Source organism: Lactuca serriola, chromosome 4, assembly GCF_051521515.1.
Source record: "Lactuca serriola cultivar US96UC23 chromosome 4, Lser_US96UC23_V15, whole genome shotgun sequence".
Taxonomy (NCBI): domain Eukaryota; kingdom Viridiplantae; phylum Streptophyta; class Magnoliopsida; order Asterales; family Asteraceae; genus Lactuca; species Lactuca serriola.
This window is the reverse complement of record NC_136411.1, coordinates 77,180,802-77,204,657: the sequence shown is the minus strand read 5'-3', so window position 1 is coordinate 77,204,657 and position 23,856 is coordinate 77,180,802. Positions and strand designations below refer to the sequence as shown.

Here is a 23,856-nt window from a genome sequence, read left to right as displayed (position 1 = left end):
AGAGACAAAAGAATTCAAAGAACCATTCTTTTGAAGAGATTCTTCTCTAGAAAGAATAGAAAAAGCAGATTCAACATTTGGTAATGGCTCCATCAAGAGAATATGACTCTTGACTTGATTATATGCATCATCAAGACCACTTAGAAACTGCATTAGTTTCATCAATTTAGAATGATCATTAAGCTTAGTAGCAGCCTCACATATACATTTAGTTAGACTTGTTAAACCATCAAACTCCTTCCATAAAGAGTCAATTTTATTATAATAATCGGAAAGAGACGAACCATTTTGTTTTAAAGTATTAACTTGTTGATGGATATTAAAAACTATAGATCCATCAGCCTTATTATAGGTTTCAAATAATTCATCCCAAATATCCTTAGCTTTATCAGAATAGACATGACTAGCATATATGTTTTCAGAAATAGATCCTAATATCCAATTGCATACAACAGCATTAACACGTTCCCATTTAGAAGATTTAGAGGTTTCAGTTTTTTCAAGTGTTAAAGTACCATCAATAAAGCCCAATTTATTCCTAGCCTTTAGACCTCTAGACATGGCACTACGCCATAACCGATAATTTTCATTTCCAGTCAGTTTAATGTTTATGATTGAGGCTACAGCATAATCAGAAGGATGAACATATAAAGGATCATCAAAATCAGCAGTAGTATTATCTTTAGGAGTACCACTCCCTTCAGGAGTGTCTCCGGCCATAGTAAATCACAGAAAACACACAGGAACAAATAGCACCCAGAGAATCAAAAAACAACAAATAGCAGAGCCTATGTTGACTTAAAGTCCAGATGGTCACCACGGTGTGTCAGGGCCCAAGACAATCAAACACAAAGTCAAAAGCAACAACCAAGAACAACACAATATACAAAAAAAAAACAAACAACTGGTATTCTCAAAACAACCAGGGTCTCCCACATCTACAACTAAAGGTATAAAGAAGAAAATAGAACAAGAAACCCTCACAGTGCTATAGGCAGAGATGTTGTTTTAAAATCGACTCCCTGAATCCGTTCCCTGCAAGGGTTTATCGGTGATGAAATCCGACCCCAAGAGGATTATTTCAGATTTAAAGGTATTGATCGATTACTTCCAGAGTTTTTAGTCCAAACTTGCAATCGTAGCGACAAGTAGATGAAAACGCCAATCTGCAAGATCAATCAAACATCTCGCAGTACCAGGAACTCATAGAAAACAGGATCAAAACTAGGGTAAATAGAAAACGAAACCCTAGATCTAACAGATTCAAACGGAAGATAAAAAAAAAAGAAGAAATACCTTTTCCGGATCGTCGAGAACCAAGATCACCAAACGACGATCAACTACAACCGAAGCGTCAGGATCAAAGAACATGAGCCTTACAGCTCTGATACCATGTTAAAATAACACAAGACATATTTCCCAACATCTTCATTTCTTATATCATTTGAGGACAAAGAAACAGAAGGTTTTCACTTACTTACAGTTGAAACCTCACTACAAAAAACCTAATCTACTCTCACATATTCATTCACTCAACCCTAATCTAATCAGATTATTCAATGAAAAACATCTGAACTACAGATCAATCAACAAGAGTTTGAGCGATTACTATAACTTGTTAACATACACAAGAACAGAGGGAAGTAGACATAAGAACGGTTGAAAACTAGAGAAAACCCTAACTCTATCGAGCTAGCTGAAGAAGTTCATCTGAAAATATCTCCACTCTCTCTCCTATTTTATATCTCAGTAACACAAATATGGAGCATACCCGAATATCCGATCCATATCAAAAGATCCACGTGTTGTCCCTGCATTTACATTCTAAGCCCACAACAAAACACTTGAACACAAAAAACCCTTTTGAGAATACAAATAAATATAAGATTGACTTATTTTATTATTTTCAACAGAAACCCTAGCATGAGTGATCTTCCCTACGACTTTTATTTAATATGTGCTCCAACGTGTGCTGTTAGCCCACTCCCCTTGGCTTATAACAAAGACTCGTGTATGACTCTTTGTGATTCTCGTTTTTTTTGTTGATTTTCAATTATCATTGTATGTCTTTCTCTTTAACTTCTAAGTACCCACCATGCACTGGCCCTATAGTATCTTAGAATTCCGGTGTAGTCGTTGTGATTGCATGAACAGTTGGTTATGTGATTGTATAATTACTTGTCATGCATCCTTTGGCCTACAATCTCTGCACGTGGAGTATGTTGGTTACAGAATTGTAATATAATTCTTGCTGCCTAATCTTGAATATAATAATATTGTATGAATTACTTGTCTGTTTTAGCATTTTTGTGTTATACAGTTACACTTGTACTCACACATAATTTTACTAGTTGCCTCATCTTGAGTATCAGTAAATTTGTTATTTAATTTGTGTGCTCCTAAGTTGCCATTATGCCTAGTTAGGAGTATTCTTTTTTGTTCAGTCTTCTATTGGAACGGAAATTGATTCTAATGACCTCTTTGTTTTTTACTCCCTCCGTCCCATTTTAGTTGTCCAGTATACTATTTTGGTTTGTCCCAAAATTATTGTCACCTACTAAAAAAAGACTAGTATAATTAAGAAATTTTCCCATACTACCCCTGGTAATAAATACGCCTAATTACTATCGTGCATTAATTAGTGGAATAAAAAAGCAAAAGACATTTGCATCTCATAATTACGTATGCTACTCTTTGCTTATAAATGCAAATAAACATTCTTTTCTTTTTTCTTTTTAAGAAAGCCAGCAACGTGTTACACATCAAATGAAAATTTGATTTGTTTTCATGTTTACATCTTACTGACTCAAATATGGAACTACTTCATCTATGAGGCTTTGTTCACACTCAATTTGTATTGGCAAAATACCTTGTTGTTCCAACCTACTTTTACCGATATGCGGTATTCGATAGTTGTTACCACCTTTAACCTTTATGATTTCTTTCAGGCATGTTTGTAAAGTTAAGAAAACATTGTTAAGCTCATGAGATTGCATCTTGTCAAATGAGGTTTGAACTGCAGTAACCAATTCATCCACTGTATGGAGTACCTCTTGTTCTTGAAGTGATTGAATGGCCCGAAAAAACCCAAGGTCCAACACATTTAAATCTGGACTATTTGGGGACTGAAAACAAAGTCGAATATCAAACCCATCTTGAGACGATGCTTCAAGAAATTCGCTATCATTGACATCAATATGAGGTTTTGCATTATCTTGTTGAATGAATATTGGACCAGTATGGTTTGGTGGCCATTTAGCTTTAATAGCGGGTAAAACTTTTTCAATCAACCACGACCTCGTTATTTCTTTAGTAACCGATAAAATTGGTTTTGTCTCCAATGTTCCCGCAACACGGTTCTTGCTTGAACGCTTAGCGGGTTCTTTTGTTGTAAGTGGGAAGATGCCAATCTTTCCGGAAAAAATTTCATTTCCTAAGGCATCAAATCTTGGCCGAGCAACCGCTGCGAGAAACATGACTTTTGTAATGAACTTTTTGCTTTTACATGTTCTCAACGGTTCATCCTCACCGGGAACGAGGTAGTATCGTTTTGATGATCTTGATATGTAAAACCACTTTTCATCAATGTGGATGACATTAAACATATCATGGAATGTGGTATTGGAATTAGGTAATGACCGAGTGATCATAGATAAACAAAATTCTAACCTCTTTGTTTTATTTGCATCGGTAAGGTCCGGCTTGATAGCATTTGTGTGTGGTCTAAGGTCACCTTCTTTTATTCGTCTATGCAAAGTTGATTTTGCAATACCTAATGACTTTGCAATAGACCGAATGGTAGTTCGACGACGTAATGGAATTTGTGAAACTTGATTCAAATCGAGTTGAACCCTTTTTCGCCCAACAACTTTTAGCTTCTTTGAAGAAAAATCAATTATTGATCCATTCTCCACTTGAAGTTTAGCCCGATTCCAAATACGACTTACGGTGCGTTTAGAAACTCCGAAAAGTGCAGCTACATCATTTATGGAACCCCTTCTTAGCTCTCCATTAGAATTGTGCTGCAACAAGGCTTGAAATATATCTTGACGTTGGACATAGGTTGTGTGTTTTTTAGTCAATGAAGTTAAAGTGTTCTCCATGACTTACGTAGGAAAAAAAAGATGAAGGAAAATGGTTTATAAAGATTCATTGAATTGTTTTATTGAATTGTTTTTGGTGGGAGAATTTGGAGCCAAATTTTGCTACTGCATGGCTTAAATTTTTTTTTTCATGACAAGGTAAGTTTGGTTTCAATTTACAGTAAAACAAAAATTGGTGGGAACATTTTGCCTCCAAATACTTTCATTTTCCGATTAGTTAAATTAAGCATTTAATGGTTCTTTAATTATTTTTGCTTTTCTCCTTATTCCATCGGAGAGAAATGGTTCAATCGTTTCTCTTTATTAATGATTGATTAATTGTATTAATAGCTCATAAGAAGGGTAGATACGTCATTTTGTTTACAAAAAGTTGCATTAAATGTACCTTTTTTTAACAATGTGTTTTTTACTTGTGGACAACTAAAATGGGACGGAGGGAGTAAATCAAATAAATTAAATTGTGTCTCCATTATTAGCTTCAAATTGAAAGGCATAGTAAATTACAAGTCTTGGGCCAGTACTACCAAGTCTTGGGCTTTGTCAATGGAAAATATACAAAACCCACTGATGATTACACTGGCTCGACATTGTCGTGGCAATATCTTGGTGTTGGTGGCTTTTATTCCGATAAATATGTATAAGATATTAAGATAAGATTCATGTTGTGTCCAAGTTCACTTTTGAAGTTTGGTCCGAGTTGAAAGGAAGTTTTGAAAAACTATATGGGTTTGTTGTGGTATATAATACATATTGTAAAATAAAATTTTGTATAATTGTATTCGAGGAAATAATAAGTTGCCTGACTACTCTTTTTGGAAGGAAGTTGATTCTCGACAACCATACAACTTTTGTATGTGATGCTACTAAAAAGTTACGTCATGATGATCATATTCATATCAAATTAATTCAATTTTTAATAGAACTTGATGAATCATATTCTATTGAGGGAACCTCTTCCACCAGTTAAGATAACATTTATATTTGTCCAAGGGAGGATTCCCTAAAACAAGGATAATATTTTCTTGTTAATTTTTAAGTAATCCATCATGTGCCTTTTTTGGGAAAGTTTATGATGGAAAAAAGAAAAATTAATAGTAACATAAATAATTTTATTTGCATAAACAACGCTTTAAAGGACCATACAATCGAAAGAGGTTATAAAATGATTAGGTGTCATAAGGGTAAAAAATAGATTTCCAAATAAACCAATTTCTAGCATCCTTACACTAGTTGATTAAAAAAAATGTTTTACAAATTGATGTTACTCTTCGACCCATTTGTTTGTCCTTTTGATTATGTAACAAAATTGTTGGGCCTTATTAATGAGAAACTAGAAGGAATTCGGTTGCCCCGTTGGCGCTGCTTTGAATAATGTTTGGGAACAAAAAGCTGGAAATAATTCTTTGAAAATGACATTAAAGGTTAGTAGTATATAAATAGAATTTGTTTACGATTGCAATTATCCATTACATTCCATGATAGAATGAAAAAGAAAAAAAAACATTTACTCAAGAAACTAAGAAAAATTAACAAAATACGAACAACAGAATGGTCCATTCCATTCCATTCCATCTGGCAACGAAATGAACAATTTCATTCCTTCCTTGATTCTATCATACCAAAAAAGATGATATACTGACTTATGCATGTATCATGGTCTCTTATATGCAAAATGTCACCACGTCAAGATCATTATTTCAGTTTAAAGTAACACAAAGGGATGTGAGAACCCTTCACGTAATCAATTACAATAGGCTGCCCACCAACAAATTTGAAGCCACCAACAGGGGAATTAACACCTTCTGACATCAACTCTTGCCAACACCTCCTGGTAATTTAACCATTTAACATAAGTATCAATCCAATTTCTTCGACAGATTTCCAAACTAAAAACAAAATATCAATGGAATGGAATTAAATTTCATCCCATTTTTTGGCAAGGAAAATAAGGACATATTTACCTCTTTAGATTTACAATTTCATTTACTAAAAAAAAACAAACAGTGATTGAAAACCTAGTCACATAAAGAACCATATATAATTTTATTGAATCCGAATTGGTTCGATACATTTATATGAAAGATTCATGACATAACAAATGAACATAAATCGCAAGCTGGTCCGACTGATTGGTTGAGTTGGATCCAAAAAACGTAAAAATAAAAAAAATAAAAAATAAATAAAAAAAAAAAAAAAAAGTAAAAATTGAATGAATCAATGAGAGATTCATATTTATATTTGATTAAAAAGACGTATTCTGATTCATATTTCATAGGAAAATGCATTTACATAAAAGAACATGAAAAACCTAAAGAAGCCAACATAGTTAAATAGTTAAATGGTACCTCGACCTTGGATACACTAATTCTATGGATAGCTTCATATTCTCTTATTGCCAACCCCTATATGCTCAGTGAAGGAAGTGTGGAATAGTTTAGTTGTACACGATTTTGGATGTCTTCCAGAATAGAATGTTCTACATCTGTGGATCTGAGAAAATAAGAAAAAATAAATATAACAAAAACAAAAATAATGACATATTGGTTCAGGAGTAGTGACCACTTACATCAGAATTAAAGCCGACTTAGTAACACAAAACACCAAAAAAATAAATTAAAAAAACCAATTAAAGAAATATTGAATCCCAAAGTTCAAGAAACACAAATTCATACGTGGGTCAACCAAAGCTCACACCACCTTAAACTCGTAGTTCATCCGGAGGAAGTTCATGTAAAAGTTATTCTAAAGAGAAGTAAAATAATAAATATGAGCATTTCAAGATTTTGTGATATCAATAGTGTCACTAGTGCCAACACTACGAATGCATATATTTGTCAACATATTCACTGTCAATGTAACCCAGGATAACAACAAATTGTTACAATGAAATTATAAAAATGTCACCGGACGTTTAAAATTTAAAATAGTCGTAGGAAATAACATCAACTAATTTTATGTAATTAAAAAGATATACATTAAACCAAATTCAAACAAAATTGATTTTCATGTGTCATGCATACCTGTTATGTATACCTACTGAGTTGTGTATATAAGATCATGATCATGATCATGCTTTTCAAGATAGACTGCAACGTTATCAGCCCCAAAAGCATCATTTTCTTCCCATCCTTCCACATCTCTATGAAGACCAACCCATAACAAATCACATAAAAATCCATGATCAGGGACATATTCCTAATTTGTTCCAAGTTTTGTAAGTCATGGAACAATCCTTCCTGCATATAAAGAATATTTTCATCAATAAGAGCAGAAAAATAGAAGCAGTTGAAACACTCACCGAATGTTTTCCATAAACGGACATCGTTCTTCGCCTCTTTAAACGACTTTGCAGGATATTTCATTTTTTTTTCTCACTCACCAAATAAAGAGCAGTATACGTTTGGACCCAAGGGAAAACCCCCCAAAGTCATCCCCCCCTGGGGTCACAAATCTTCTCCTACATGCCTCTTTTAAATCTGTGAAGAACACTTTCCGATCAAAAGTCACTTCAATTAATCATAACCCAGATTCAATTAATTACTAACACAACTTCAATCGATCGAAAAACAGGTTCTTTGTGCCCCAAAATGGAAGGGTTCTGACCTGATTAAAGTAGTGTCGGCTTCAAAGTAAAAGTCGTCGCGTGTCACTTCGGTTAGAAAGATGTCCGCTGGGTTCTCGAGCATGAATTCCATATTTCCGCCCCAATTTGATGGGTTCCGACTTGATTGTAGTTCTTAATTCTTAACAACGAAGATGGAGAAGACTTGGAAAAGGTACTGCTTATAAACTACTTGTGGTCCGATGGAGCATTGGTGCTTTGACGCTGGGACCCGATTGGCGGAGCTTCAGAAAATAGTCAATACAGTAAAACAACGATGAAACAGGATGATCGGTGGTCTATCGAAATTGACATCGTGTAGAGGCGGAACCCTAAACCGGCATGGGTAGAGAGGGTAGAGAAAGTTTAATTAACAGTCGAAAAGAAGTGGGTAAAAGAAAAAGCAAACATAGTCAATGGCGGTGGAGGTTCGTATTGGAAGAGAAGGGTGGCACTGAATGTTATTGGAAGAGAAGGGCGGCACTGAGTATATGTGCAAATTAAATTTCGTAAACCCTGTGTCCAATGTGTTAAACCAGTTAAAGAACAGGGGTTAGAACCGTGTAAAGCAAAAATTAATGTGGTAAAAAGGAGTAATCATGTGGCAAAATTCTAATTTAGGAAAAGTTCCTATTCACCAACTCGTATGTGAATTTATATATATATATATATATATATATATATATATATATATATATATATATATATATATATATATATATATATATATATAATAAGGGGGAGAAGAAGTCATTTCCTATATCGTAGGTTTGTGCATGTCCCGTCATTATTACTAAATGGATAGTTGACTCTAAGGTGAATCAACATACGAGTAGTTTTCACATATGAAATCATGCCTTGAAAGTAGTGAATATACAATTTATTTTAGAGCGACAAAATTAGCCTCTTAACTAGTGGATTTGAGTTGTGGAGTGAGATCCAAACAGACAATATTTCTTCATCAAACCCTTTCTTTTGGGGAATAAACTCCACTTCGCTTCTCCTAGGGAAAAGCCCTAGGAAAGACTCCAACCAGAGACCTCCAAGGGAAACCCCCACCCCCCCCCCCCCCCCCCCCAAGGTCACCCCTGGTGGTCAGTTGATCTAGACCAACCGGTTAATCGTGAATAAACATTTGATTATATACATATGACACAGATGTAGATTGTATATAATTAGGGGTATGCATCAAACATCAGAAACCCCCGCACCACAAAACACGATTTAGAAGTTCCGTGGTGTGGTTTGCGGTTTGTTATTTTGTTAAACCACATTATGCGATGCGGTTTGTGGTTTTTAATTATAAAATTACGATTTAAACCATATCGCATCGCATGTCAATAATATACATACATATATCTCTAAATATTATTAAAATAGAAACCGTATGACATCATCTTAAACAATCAGGTCCCTTGATTGTATTTCGATCATAGATTTTCCACTATTAGATCATTTTGTGACATCACATACCAAAGTTTTGGTAAAAACTCTTTTTTCCATCAATCGTTACCATGTCTAAAAGTAACTTACAGTGTTACCTTTAATACTCGTTGAATTTTCATAGTAGAGATTATATCAAATCCCATAAAATCGGCAGGTTAATTATAGAATCTTTTTTCATGTTGTGTAATATTTAATTGCTTGCCATATTAATCATTCTAATTGATTTTAATCGATTTTATACATAGTAATCTGTTTTTCATAAGTCAAATGATATCTCTGCAAAAAAAAGAACTTATAAGGTTTGTTATCTTCTATTTCAAATTTAAATTTAAATACATTTCAATTTATTTACTTCCTCTTTTTCATCGTTATATATCTTCTATACATAATACATAATTCTAACATTTTTATTCATTGATTTACGCAAGAACAGTCAACATACTTCCTCTGCAGAAAAATAAAGCAAAAGCTTCTCCAACCTTGTCATCGATGATCAATGGTATGTATGTCTATGTCTTATCATTTTCTGTTTCACACTTTCAATTCTTGTTATCAAATCACTGCATACTTTCATGAATTTAAACCTCAATCTTCACATTAATCTAATTAGTTATTTCAATAGATGGGTTTCCAATAAAACCATTTACTTTGATTTTATTCGTTTTCCTCCTACTATTTAATGTCTCTGTCAATGTTGTTATTGTTTTGTTTAAAATAAAACTTCTGAATTAAAAAGAGTTTCAATTTCACACACTTTTGCTGTTATGGAAAATCGATAATGCAACATTTGATACTATTCATGCAAATGACAAATATAGAAAACAATTTTTTATCCATTCATCATATGATATGTATATTTTTGATAGAAGATATACTTTGTTTACGAGATAATACTCTAAAAAAACTGTAAAATATATGCAACTTTTAGTCATGAAGTATTTCGATGTTTATTTTTTTAAAGATTGAATCTACAAGATTTAAATATTGGTTAACTCCATTTTAGATTAGTGTTACACCTTTCAATTAATTTTTTTTGTTACAAATAAATATCACATTCAATTTTTTTATATGAAAAAAAAACAAATATGGCTAATTTCCTTATTGCCCAAAAAATAACTAAAACTTCACATCTCTAAATATTATTAAAAGATAAACCTTATGACATCATCTTAAACAATTAGGGTCCTTGATTGTATTTTGATTATAGATTTTCCACCCTTAGATCACTTTCTGACATCACCTACCAAATTTTTGGTAAAAACTCTTTTTCCATCAATTGTTATCATGTCTAAAGGTAAATTACGGTGTTACCTTTAATACCCATTGAATTTTCATAATATAGATTATATCAAATCCCATAAAATCAACAGTTTAATTATAGAATCTTTATTCATGTTTTGTAATATTTAATTTCTTACCATATTAATCATTCTAATTGATCTTATATATAGTAAACTGTTGTTCACAAGTCAAATGATATTTCTGTAAAAGAGGAACTTATAAGGTATGTTATCCTCTATTTCAATTTTAAAAAGAAAAGTTAGATATAAATATCAAAATATTTGAGAACTTTGAATTTATAAGAAAATAAAAAAATAATGATTTATTATAATGGAAATGTTTTTTACCTTTAAATTTTAATTAAAGAAAAGAATCTAAAAAGTTTTAATTTTGGGAATTTTGATATTAAAAAGTATGTCTATTAGTGAAATTAATATTCATTTATTACTACATTTATTGCATTTATTACATTAAAATATTATGTGAAGTTTAATAAAATAGAAAAAAAAAACTCATAAAATGACATGTGAAAAAAAAAATAATTTAAAATAACAACAAAATAACATTTGACAAATTGAATTAGAGTGTGACAAATGGCAAAAAAAATCTTCATTTATTAAAGAAGGAACTTATGAGGCATGTTATCCTCTATTTCAAATTTAAATTTAAAATACATTTCAATTTATTTACTTCCTCTTTTTCATCTTTATATATCTTCTATACATAATACATAATTCGAACATTTTTATTCTTCAATTTATGCAAGAACAGTCGACATACTTCCTCTGCAGAAAACTAGAGCAAAAATGTCTTCAGCCTTGTCATCGATGATTAACGATATGTACTTTTATGCCTTATAATTTTTTGTTTCACACTTTCAATTCATGTTATCAAATCACTGCATACTTTCATGAACTCAAACCTCATTCTTCACATTAATCTAATTAGTTATTTCAATAGATGTATTTCTAATAAAACCATTTACTTTGATTTTATTCGTTTTCCTTCTACTATTAAATGTCTTTGTCAATGTTATTGTTTTTTTTATTAAATTAAAATTTCTGAATTAAAAAGAGATTCAATTTCACACACTTTTTCCTTTATGGAAAATCGATAATGCAGCATTCAATACTATTTACGCAAAGGGCAAATATGGAAAATAATTTTTTATCCCTTCATAGTAGGATGCTTTTATTTTCTACAAATGAACATAATAATAATGTACTTCTGAACCATAAATACAATGTTATTATGTTCTTATATTTGTATTGTTGTTCTAAATTATTGACTGCTATCAATTTGATATATTTGTACATACAAAAGAATAGCCGTGTACTTCTGAATCATAAATACAATGTTATTCTACTTTTTTAAATTTGTATTGCTCTTCTAAATTATTGACTGTTGTCAATTTTTTATATTTATATTGTTGTTCTAAATTATTGACTGCTAACAATTTGATATGTTTGTCCCTACAAAAGAATAATAGTGTATTTCCGAATCATAAATACAATGTTATTCTGTTTTTTATTTGTATTGCTCTTCTAAATTATTGATTGTTGTTAATTTGACATATTTGCAATTTACTTACTTCAACTTATTTTTTACTGTATTTTTATTTTATATTTTTTTTTGTTAAATATATGCAGATGTTTGTTTCCATTTAGTGATTACTACTTTTTTTTCGACTCAACACCTCACATTTGACCATTTACTGTGGCAAGTAATATTGTTTTCTCATATTTTTATAATTGATTAGATTTCATGGAATAAAATGATGTAATAAGATGGAATATTTTTTTTTAAATTTTAATAATACATGATGAATAAAAGAAAATGAATAAGAGGTTAATGGAACTGTCATCTAAAAGTGTAGTTGATGAATACGTTATATAAGACATGAATCTTTTTTTTCTTTGTATTGTACTATTAATATTTTTTTTAAATATATCTCCTCCAATTATGATACGGATTTTCATTTCAGAAAATAATTTCTTCATACCTCCTACTTGTCGAGTTAATCAAAACCTTACCGAATTACCTTCAGCATCTCCATCTCATAACATCATACACCCGAATGTACAATCCACATTTATTTCGTCAAGGTCGTCACTTTCACAAATAACCACCCAAGGTAAATTATTCTTAATTTCTTTTATATTATATTTACCTCCACATCTTAAATCATATAACCTGAATTTTAATTTCCCATTATATTAACTGTTATCATTAATTTATATATATATATATATATATATATATATATATATATATATATATATGTCTATAATGTTTAATTTGTATAACTCATTTTTTCATTTAATATCCTATTTAATGAAGCTTCGGGTTGGTTGTCTAACTAATGATTTGGATGAGACAAAACATTTGTTGAATGGATTCTTAAAATTGGTGAATGTAATATTGGTGGTTTTAATGATTGTGAAGCTGAAGTTGAATTTCCAGAAGATGTTATCGTTCGCTCTACAAGTGACCATATTCATTCAATTGTATCAACCATTTATCCGTTTTTTGAAAACCATCTTGATGATCCATCATATTTTCAAGATAAAGTCATTTTGGTCCTTACAAATAAAGAGGTTGATGCTATCAATGACTACATGTTAGGATTGATGAAAGATGAAGGGAAAACTTGTTTGAGTTCAGATTCTTTATGTAAAACAGAGTCAGCAGATTGTTTTGAAGAATTAGTTTACTCTCTGGATGTATTGAATGCGTTTAAAGCATTTGGAATTCCCAACCATAAACTTACACTAAAAACAGGTGTTCCGGTCATGTTGCTTCGTAATATCGACCAAAACAAAGGTTTGTGTAATGGTACTAGGTTACAAATTGTTAGGTTTGGAAAACATGTCATTGAGGCACAAATTATAGCTGATAGATTTTTCAATGAGACTACTTATATACCTCGAATGAAGTTAACTCCATTTGATAAAAGAATCCACTTTCTTTTTCAGCGGAGGCAATTCCCCGTCGATGTTTGTTTTGCTATGAACATTAACAAGAGTCAAAGACAAGCATTATCAATTGTTGAATTGTATTTGCGTAGACACGTCTGTACTCATGGTCAGTTATATGTAGTTGTTTCTTTCGTGGCAAGTAAAAAGGTTTGAAGATACTCATATATGACGAAAAAGGTCGTCCAACTAATAAAACAAAAAATATTGTCTACATAGATGTTCTTCAACGATTATAGATATTCAAACATTTCATTTAATTTTTTAAACTTTTCAGTTTAATCAATAACAAGAAGTGTTTTTGTTACTTTTATCATTTTTTTTAATTATTGTGTAAGTTTTTTAAGACATTATATATATATATATATATATATATATATATATATATATATATATATATATATATATATATATTTTATACGTTTCTCGCGTTTTATGCGGATCATAATCTAGTATAGACACTATTAGCAAAAAATGCCAACAATATACTATGGAATTTTTTTACCAAAAAAAATGGTCATTTTTTCGAACGATGGCAAACTTGTCGATCATATTTTAAGTTACTCTTTGAAATATCAAGTCTTCGGTTATCAATCTCATTACAACACTCTTGCTAAAATAAATAAACTCAAAATCATAATCACAACACTTTATATTATTTTGTGAAAAATACCCAATAGGGTTTCGTATATTCCATCTTACTATATGGGTAGAATATTAAATATTTATAACAAGAGAGTGTTTGGGTTTACTTTTAAAATGACTTTTTATCTTTTTTTTTTTTTTGAAAAAGAAAAAAAGTTTAATAAGTTTAATAAGATATTTGGAAACTTTAAAAGTTCTTTTAGAATAGCTTTTGGCTAAGAAGAAAATAATTATTTTCTAAAAGTCACCAAATGCTAACTTTTAGGGCTTTAAAAAGTAAAATGCTAAAAGTTATTCCAAACTTATTTTTAAAACTTATTTTGGCAAAAGTTAAAAGTCAATAAAGTGTTTTGTAAAAAGGACTTTTTAAAGAGAAAAAGCTCACCCAAACAACCTCTAAGAGTCCTACACTATTAAAAAAACAGGATAAATATAATACAACTTAACTATTTATATATATGGAGTGATACGACACACTTATATTATTAGTAAAAGTTAATACATAAAAATATAAAATCATAAATATATGCTTATAAAACTAAAATTATGTAATATTAAAAACTTATTTGTTAAATCGCACCAAATCGTCTGAACCGCACATCACCACATAATGTGGTTTAGAACCTTAACGGTGCAGTTTGCGGTTTTCGAAAATCTCAAACCGTTCATGTGGTGCGGTTCACGGTTTTGATTTTAAACAACATTATGCACACCCCTAATATATATAATTAAACATGTTGGGCCGCATAACAGATATTGGGTCTTATGAACGTGAGGTGTTATAGACCACTAAAGAGACTACTATAATGAGTAGGATCCGGGTATGAAACTATGAATCTTTTTGAGTAGTTGGAAAACCTTTTGCACTAAGCTTGTGGAGCTTGTTTCAAACTATATAATGACTTCTTTAAGAGAGATATAAAATTTGACCTTGATGGATCCCGAAACCCCATTGGTTGATGCATGCGAACGTCTCGTGAAAATGATTTACAAAATTCTATTAAAAATCATACATTTAGGACAACTATCACAAAGTCACTATATTTTATTTTATCTTTTCAATTTTGACACTAAGAATTTGATGTCACCAAAAAGTGTCACATTAGTATGTCAAGTTAGTTGTTGTGTGAGTATGTCATATCTGCTGGCAATCAGATGTCCAAGTAAATGGTCAACATTAGAATAAATTAGTAAACAGAATGTCTTAATTCAGACAAAAAAGTAAAACGGTATCAAATTGAATTATATATATAGTGACTTTTATAAAATTTAAAATCAACAAATTAATTCTTTCCAACTATGAATGACGTCTTTATTATATAAAATCATAAAACTTAAGTATACTAATATTGGATAAATGATGTTAGTTTATTTGTTTTGTAACAATTATGTAGTAATTTATTAAAAAATATATACTTAATACATTAAAAGAATAAAAATTAAACATAAAAATTAAATAAACATTGAAATTCAAATCGTTTATGTTTATAGAATAAATCATAATCATAATGAAAAATAAACGTCAAGTTTTAGGTTTTATATATTGTCATAAAGTTTTCGTTGACACCCCAAAAATAAGTCGAACCTTGGGCTTAATTTTTAATTTATCTACTATATTTTTATATAAGTTTTATAATAAAATATTGTGCTTATATTACCTATACTATAATAATATGTAAAATTTTAAATATACACTATTGTTATTATATTGTAAAAGATTTTAACGAACAAAAAAAATGATTATATATTTAAACATCTTACCTAAGGTGTCTTTTTATTCATAACAAATAATAATTAATTGATTGATTGAACAGTTAAAAGATAATAACTTATTATTCAAAAATTTAAAGGACAATAATTTTTATTATTCATAAATTAAACAACATAGATATTAATACAATTTTTAAAAAATATATAATAATAGACTTGAATTTATTTAAAAGTATTAAATAATTTGGTTGATTAGACTTACTAAATTACTCTTTACAAATTTAGCCAAAAACAGAACACAATTTTAGCATCACCCTTTTTACATTCATGAACATTATTGCAACTTTTGAAACCATATATAATCTAATGTGAAATATACTAAATATTAATAAAATACCTATATAAATTAGATTAAGCAACTAACTAAATAAATTAAAGAAATTTGGGTCAAATTCCATTCAAATCCACCCAAAATCACACCCAACACCAGTAGCCCAACAAACCAAACCCAAATTAAGGAACACGTCGATGATTTCAAGGCCAAACTAACTCAATTTTATGTCAAATTAATCAAATTAAGCAATTCTTACGGCAGCTTTACGTAGAAAACTATTTAATCTATCATTTGTCACAATAAATAATAAATGTCCTTTGATGATTTTGATTTATATTTTATACAAGATCTTGGTTGTCATTGCTTCAAAGGAACTTAGGAAGTTGGTTTGGATTTTTGTGTGGATTAGGTGACACCATTAGGCCATTTGTCATGTTGGGTTTGGATTGCTACAAAAGTGATATTCTATGTATCATGTATCATGTATGTATGGGTGATTGAATTTGTGGGTTGAATTGTTTGCTACCTTCCAAATCCGTTGAAACTTCATTCTGTGGATAATATATTTTTTAAACAGTAAATATTTTTTTGTAAGTGCTTTATTTCATTATAAATAAGTTATTGTTTTTTTTATCGAAATCCAACTGATAGATGTTTTATTTTAGAATATTGAATGAGAGATTGTTAACAAAAGCAAATATGATGAACATTTCCAAAATTTGTTGTGAATCGTTCGTTATAGTAAATTGTATGGTAAATAATACAATCGACATTAAGTTTACACAAAAAAATTAATTTGACACTATGTTTTTTTATCTCAAATTTGATATTGTGTTTTTCTAATTTTTTACAATTCTGACAACTTGATTAGTTAACTAAGTTACATGTTGACATGACATGATGACATGTCAAATTTGAAATTTTTTCCACAAAATACACTAAGTTTTCACTTTTTTTTGTTTTGACATTAAGTTTAATTTTTTTTTATTTTGACACTATTTTTCTTGTTCAAAATCGAAAGTCATTTTTTTCAATTTTGTTCAGTCATTTTTTCCAATTTTTCAATTTTGTTCAGTCATTTTTTCCAATTTTGTTCAATGTTGATCATTTTCCATGTGAAACCATATAAATTTATTTTTTTATTACAATTTAAACCGTATAAATACATTTATTTTCGTTTAAAAACCATAGTTTTATATAAATACAAGGTTTTCTTTACCGTCAAAGCATAATGTTATGCATAAATATGCATTAGTTGTATCATGAGAACCAAACTAACCATATTTAAAGTTGAGTATTTAATATTTAAAGTTGTGTATAAATATGTAAAATACATATATATACATAAAATTATGGTTTGAATGTAATAAAAAAAATTTAAAGAAAAAACTTGAATTTATACAAAAATATGGTTTTTAAAAGAAAAAATATATCTTTACGGGTTTAAAATATATTAAAAAAATATTTATACGATTTAAAATGGAAAATGGTCAACATTGAACAAAATTGGAAAAAATAATGTTCGATTTGGAACAAAACACAGAGTATCAAAATCGAAAGAAAAAATTAAACTTAGTGTCAAAATCGATACAAAGTGAAAACTTAGTTTCTTTTGTGGGAAAAAAGTTCAATTTTGACACATCAGCATGCCCCAGTCATCAAAACTGACACGTCATCATGTCATATCAGTAGGTAACCGGGTTGACCGGTCAAGTGGTCAGAATTGTAAAAAACTGGAAAACACAGTGTCAAATTTGAGACAAAAAACACAATGTCAAATTAGAATTTTGGTTTAAACTAAGGTGATGTTTGTTTTTTCGAAACAAAAACGGTTGAAGTCTGTGGACCACATCTGCAACCCTTTGCAGCAGAAGACGTGGACTAAACGGCTACAACTTATAATAAGAAGTATGTTTGTTTTTTAACTTCTGCAGACTGTTGCAATAAACTGAAATTAACTATACAGTAGTTAAAACTAAATCTATTTAAAAAAAATTAGTTTAATCATATGCAAATCAAATATAAAGGTCATTTTGGTGATATTATTTTTAAAGAGGTTTATATAAAAAGAATTAAACATAATATTTGCTAAATAACAACAATTAAAATTGTTAATTTAGCTAAAACATGTTCATTTTTGTTAAAATTTTGAAGACGATGATTATTTTTTTGGTAAACTTCAATAAATTTGGTAATTTAATGATTAACTTTATAATTTATTAATATTTGGTTATAGACAATATACCACAAAAAATATTTATATGAAATTTACCAAACAGTTTTTAAATTATTTAAATTTATGTAAAATATACTCCAAATGTTTACATATTGCTCAAATATTATTAAAATAATAAACATGTTGAAAAAAAAAAAATTTAAAAATTTAAATTGAATAATATAACCTAAAGTAAGTGAGAAGTGGTTTGAAAATGATGATCCAGTGTTGCGTCACGCAGCACACACGCAACAGTTTTTCAATTAGAAGTCTTTCAAAAAACAAAATGTTTGGGAAAGATCAAGTGTTGCGCATATGCTGCGCGGCGCATCAAGAAGTGGTGATAAGTAGTTTTTTAGGAAAAAAAAACACATATGTGTCTTTTGTGCTATTTACCCTAAATTGTAACATTTTCATGCAATTTAATAAGGGAAAATGTCAAAGAAAAAACAGACTATCCAAATTTCTAACTATTTTATTAGAAAAAGTCAGAAAAAATTAAGATATGGCCTATATAATCGTCGTAATCGCAAGTAGGCATTCATGAGCTTCGATTTCATCAAAACTACATAAAAAATCTATTTTTTCATTTAGACATGCCAAAATCACATATGGTATCGGCTATTTATGATTTTTTCTGTTATTATCCGGAGTTTCCTCTCATCAATCTCATCTAGGATTTCTTGTATTCAAATGAGATTGTATAAGTGTCTAATGCAGAAGGTTATGCACTAATCACATAAGAGCTTAGGAAAGGAAATCACAAATGACAGATGTCATGTGATATCGTCATGCCTAAATAGCGTAAATAAAAATAATAAAATTATAATTTTGACGAACTCATAACCCAATAACAAAATCGTAGCTTGTGAAAGCACAAATACAATTTCGAACATTCCATATTTTATATAATTCCAAAACATTATTTACACTAGAAAGAGTTAATGTAACTCTAAATGGGTCATATTTTATGCAACCACATTCCACTTCAAGATTGAGGGGTTTATATATTTACAAAACATTCTTTACTCTAAAAAGAGTTCATGTAATTTCAAAATACTCTTTACTCTAAAAAAAATGTTCATTATTTGCAAACACACTTTATTATATGAAAAGAGTTCATTACTTTCGAATCATATTAATCTATATATAAAATTGCAAAAATGTTTCATGTCTGGTTGTCAAAAACATGTTTTTGTTTAAAAAAGTTTGATGGTGCATCAGTGATCCAATTTTTGCTCTTTTTAGTGATTTTGATATTTATCAACTTGAAAAGACTATAATACCCCTTATATTTTTTACATTTATGCTAATGTTTTAATTATTTATAAATAAAAAGGGGTTCCCCCCCCCCCCCTTTTCTCTCTCTCACCATTAGGTATGGACATGTTATGGCTCGTTATTGTCGACGTGTTTGCACCTTCACGTCATGATCACGAGGGGAACACCCCTCCTAGTCGTTATGTGATGCTCCTTGGTGGTGGTAACGAGATGCGACTGGTGTTATTCCTCTGTTTTTTTCTTTAATTTGCCTCATAACGACATTATGAGCCTTGGAACACCACCCCTGAAAAAGTGTGGTGGAAAGATAAAGAGGGTTTTGTGCCTATGTGGCCTTTCAACGATGTTTTTTTCTTTGCTCATACTGTGCAATCTCTCTCTCTCTCTCTCATGAACACTAGGGGTGAGTATGACTCAAGTTGGGTCGGTTTTGGGGTAAAATCGAACTCAACCCGCGTATTTTGGTTTTTGGGTTTTAGAACCCAATGGTTCGGTTTCTCGATTTCTAGGGTCGGTTTCCTGGTTTATGGATCCAACCCATTGGTTCACAGGTTTTGGGTTTAAACCTGTTTTTCTGAAAATGTAAATAAACTATCAAATTAATTCAAATTTTTTTCAAGCCATTTAAAACAACCAAAAATACCAAAGTCAATTGCATAGCTCAAAGAAATATTAAAACTACAATTTTTTGAAACTCATAACCACAATCAATGTAACATAGAAATAGTTGGGTCGGGTTACGTCAAGTCGGGTCGTGTTCAGATCGGTTTCAAAACCGTTGGGTTTGGGTTGGGTTTGACAAGGTAAAGCCAACCCAAAACAAAATATTCAGTTTTTAAAATTTTAAACCCAAACCTATCGGTTTAGTTTTGGTTTCTCGGTTTTGGGTTTCTAGTTTTGGTTTTGCTTACCCCTATTGAACACTCAAGAACATATTCATGAACACAAACAGACATAGTTAAGAACATATACATCTTCATAAAAACATACACACAATTGATTTTCTAGTTTTTTTCTCCCAAACACACACACACACTTATGAACATATATACTCAATAAAACACACACACACACTCAAGAACATACCACCCCTACTGGTTGCCACTATCAACACTGATTGCCACCACCATAGAGTAGTCCTCTGGTTCGAGGGTTTTAGATAGGAGGATTTTCTATATCTACACTAAGGTTAGGGTTTCAAGATGGCGCCTATGATCATATCTGCAAACGAGTTCTGAAATTCTTCAAGATATTGAAGCTCACCCGTGAGAATGACGGTGTTGATGAGGTGAGCACTGATGTCCAGATCTTAGCCGCCATGACGGTTGTTATATTATGGGGGTTTTTTTATCCAGTGGAGATTGGTTCTACATATGAAATGGTGTGTTTTTTGAAATAGTTTTACGTTTGAGGCGACAGTCTTCAATGGTGAAATGGAGGTAGGAAAAAGAGAGAAAGTCGGTAATAATGACTTAGGTTGGATTTGGACCCTTGAGATGGTTGCAACGATTTTTTTTTTTGAATTTGTATATGATTGGAGTTGGAACTTCGGAGTCGAAATGGTGGGATGGTGTTAGAAAAATAAGTTTCTAGGGTTTTTTGGGATTTTTTTCTTGATTGAAGAATAATATGGAGAAAATGAAGAGAGAGAAAGAGAGAGAGAGAGAGAGAGGGGGGGGGGGAGGGAGAGTAAGTAAGTAAGAAAGAAAGAAAGAAAGAAAGAAAGAAAGAGGAGTGGTTGGGTAGGGTGGGGTACGGTAAGGTGGGATGAGTGATTTTTTTAATTAAATAATAAGAAATATATATATATATATATATATATATATATATATATATATATATATATATATATATATAAAGAGTTCATTAATTTCAAAACACTCTCATGCAAGGTTATGACCAGGTTTTCCGCCTTGCAATACACAAGGTCTTTGGAGTGCGATCATTGGTTTTATAAACCAATTACATTATTAAAAAATTATTTTTCATTCGTATATGACAAGACATGTGGGAGATGGTTTGGAAACAAGAATTTGGATTGATGTTTGGTATGGTAATACGACTTTTATGAATAGATTTCATGGGTTATTCTGGCTAGAAAACGAGAAAAATTACTTGATAAAAGATCGGTGGAATGGTTTACACTCGGAATGGAATTGGCGAAGGGAGGTGAGGGGTTACGAGAATTTCCCGTTTGTAGAGATGTTGGCTATAATTCATATAATGGATTTTTAGAAATGAGTGATCATTGGAGATGGAATCTTAGCAATTTTGACACTTACCACAAGCGATACTAGATAGATTATTGATGACTTGACTCGTCTGAATTCTATTAAATCTATGAGCTGAAACATGATTATTCCTAAAAAGGTCAATATTTTAGGTTGGAGGATTCAGTTGGATAAATTACCTACTTGCTCAAATTTGGTGGATAGAGGAGTGGATTTAGAATAGGTTCTTTGTCCGATTTGCAAGTTTGTGGCTACAGATACTCAACATACCTTCTTACATTTCAACTTGTGGTGGGTTTATGGAAGTTTGTGTCGAGATGGTGTGATGCAGTGATCCCGAGTGTTCCATAAATGGATGATGTTTTCTTGTGGATTGACACATTGCATCTTTCTTCTACTAAAAGAATGGGATTGGAAACTATTATTTTGACTCTCATTTGGGTCATTTGGATATTCTATATTAGTAAGTTGTTTGATTCGATTGGTATTAAAAAGGATCATTTGTCTAAGTAAATTTTTGAATATCCCTTTCAATAGGTTGTGGCTAGGAATCGTAAAATCAAAGTCAATTGGGTTGAATGGATAAAAAAACCTTTATTAGCTATTACTTTGTAATTTTGCTAGGTATCTAGTGATGGGTTTTGATCAAAACATCAATCCTATGGTACACATGCAAACCCTAAAGCTTTGGATCTAGGGTTTTCTAATTGTACATGCAATAATCATCCAAAGCATATAAACCCCAAATCTATCATATAGAAATCGAAATCAACATAAATAAACAAGTAAGAATGTTACCTTTCAATTGTAGCTTAAAGATCCTTGCCTTGAGAGCTTAGTATCACAAATGTAATACCTTTAATCGATCACAAACACCAAAAGCAATTGGAGAATGTTAGAGAGAGGGGAGGAGGGATAAAATCAGCTCTAGGATCCTTCTAGGGTTTCTGGTAGCCGATTTGAGGTGCCCAAGGGTCCTTTATATAGGTGAGAAATTAGGGTTTCAGTTAAAGACCTAATCCAGTTGCATAGGCTCTAAGCAGCCCATAGGAATCTTCCAGAATCCATAGCCTTGGACGAAATCCTTATGGGCTTCCATAAGATTTCATCCATTTCTTATCCAAGAGGTCCTCAGCCCATTTTGCAACAATCACATAATTACAATATTAGTGCCCATAATTCAATTAACCTCTTTTGACCAAAAAATTAATTATTGACCAATCTTGATTAAATAATATGATTTCTCTTTTAATATATTATTCACATAATATATTAATAAATCACATTTATCCTCTTTCTCCATTATTCATCCAGTCCGGTTACTTTGGTGAAGGCAACCCAAAAGGACCATGCTACAATCGGGCCAAGTATATACCATATATAGCTATGGGCTTAGACACCTAATCTAACAGTCTCTAACTTGGATAAGTCTAATAAATATAAATGCAAGTACGACTTCAAAATCCGATTAGCAATTGTAGCTCTCAAAAGCCTCTGTTAAACTCTGACACGTCCTTTAGATAAGGGATCGTATAGCCCTACATTCTCAAGATATCGTGCGGATAAATACATGGAACATAGTCATACTTACTGTCCAACAATTTGTTTCTTGATCTCTGATTTGTCTGACATAGAAATCAATTGAACACATCAATTTAGTCCTGATTGGGCCCGACATATAAGTCAAAACACAATCATCGAGGGGCCTAAGATATCGCTTTTAACCTCGTAGGATAAAAGGAACAGATAAATTTCGACTTATATGCTTGTACTATTTACTCATTAAATCGTACACAACAATACGTTTTATAATATCAAGTTACTGATGTGTTTACATATTATCAATGCATAACCAACTCGTAAACAACAACTCATATATCTAGGTTTAAAGACTATATGATATTATCGTCTCACAATCACTCGTGATTAAATTCCATGAAGTGATTCATGTGAGCGCGGGTTTAATCCAATACTCAAATCTTATTTCAGAAGCACTCATGAATGTTGCAGCAAACTTTTGCTATGTCTAAACGC

General features: G+C 30.8%; 2 protein-coding genes and 1 long non-coding RNA gene across 5 annotated transcripts; 1 reads left to right on the top strand and 2 right to left on the bottom strand.

Annotated features, from left to right (window-relative positions):
- Positions 1-2,798: 2,798 nt before the first annotated feature.
- LOC145098530 (uncharacterized) lies at positions 2,799-4,103 on the bottom strand. The gene has a single exon (XM_079036162.1). It carries the CDS (start codon positions 4,101-4,103, stop codon positions 2,799-2,801), a length of 1,305 nt encoding a protein of 434 aa, XP_078892288.1.
- A 1,410-nt stretch (positions 4,104-5,513) lies between these two features.
- LOC145101947 (uncharacterized) lies at positions 5,514-8,265 on the bottom strand. Of its 3 annotated transcripts, none has more exons than XR_013705938.1 (5): positions 7,707-8,262; positions 7,402-7,579; positions 7,124-7,339; positions 6,449-6,593; positions 5,514-5,931 (listed from the first exon to the last, which is right to left on the bottom strand). It is a non-coding gene; the product is annotated as an uncharacterized LOC145101947 (long non-coding RNA). The 3 variants fall into 3 exon arrangements; XR_013705939.1 differs by having other exon boundaries at positions 7,483-7,579; positions 7,707-8,260; XR_013705937.1 differs by having other exon boundaries at positions 7,124-7,579; positions 7,707-8,265.
- A 4,128-nt stretch (positions 8,266-12,393) lies between these two features.
- Positions 12,394-13,562, top strand: LOC145098529 (uncharacterized). Its single transcript, XM_079036161.1, has 2 exons — positions 12,394-12,565; positions 12,877-13,562. The coding sequence occupies exons 1-2, from the start codon at positions 12,394-12,396 to the stop codon at positions 13,560-13,562; spliced, it is 858 nt and encodes a 285-aa protein (XP_078892287.1).
- The last annotated feature ends 10,294 nt before the right edge of the window (positions 13,563-23,856 follow it).

Excerpts from the sequence above, each read along its gene's own strand:
- LOC145098529 (XM_079036161.1), top strand. The coding sequence starts at position 12,394 with ATGATACGGATTTTCATTTCAGAAAATAATTTCTTCATACCTCCTACT. Across the intron at positions 12,566-12,876 it reads TTCACAAATAACCACCCAAG|CTGAAGTTGAATTTCCAGAA; the intron begins GTAAATTATTCT and ends ATGATTGTGAAG.
- LOC145098530 (XM_079036162.1), bottom strand. The coding sequence starts at position 4,103 with ATGGAGAACACTTTAACTTCATTGACTAAAAAACACACAACCTATGTC.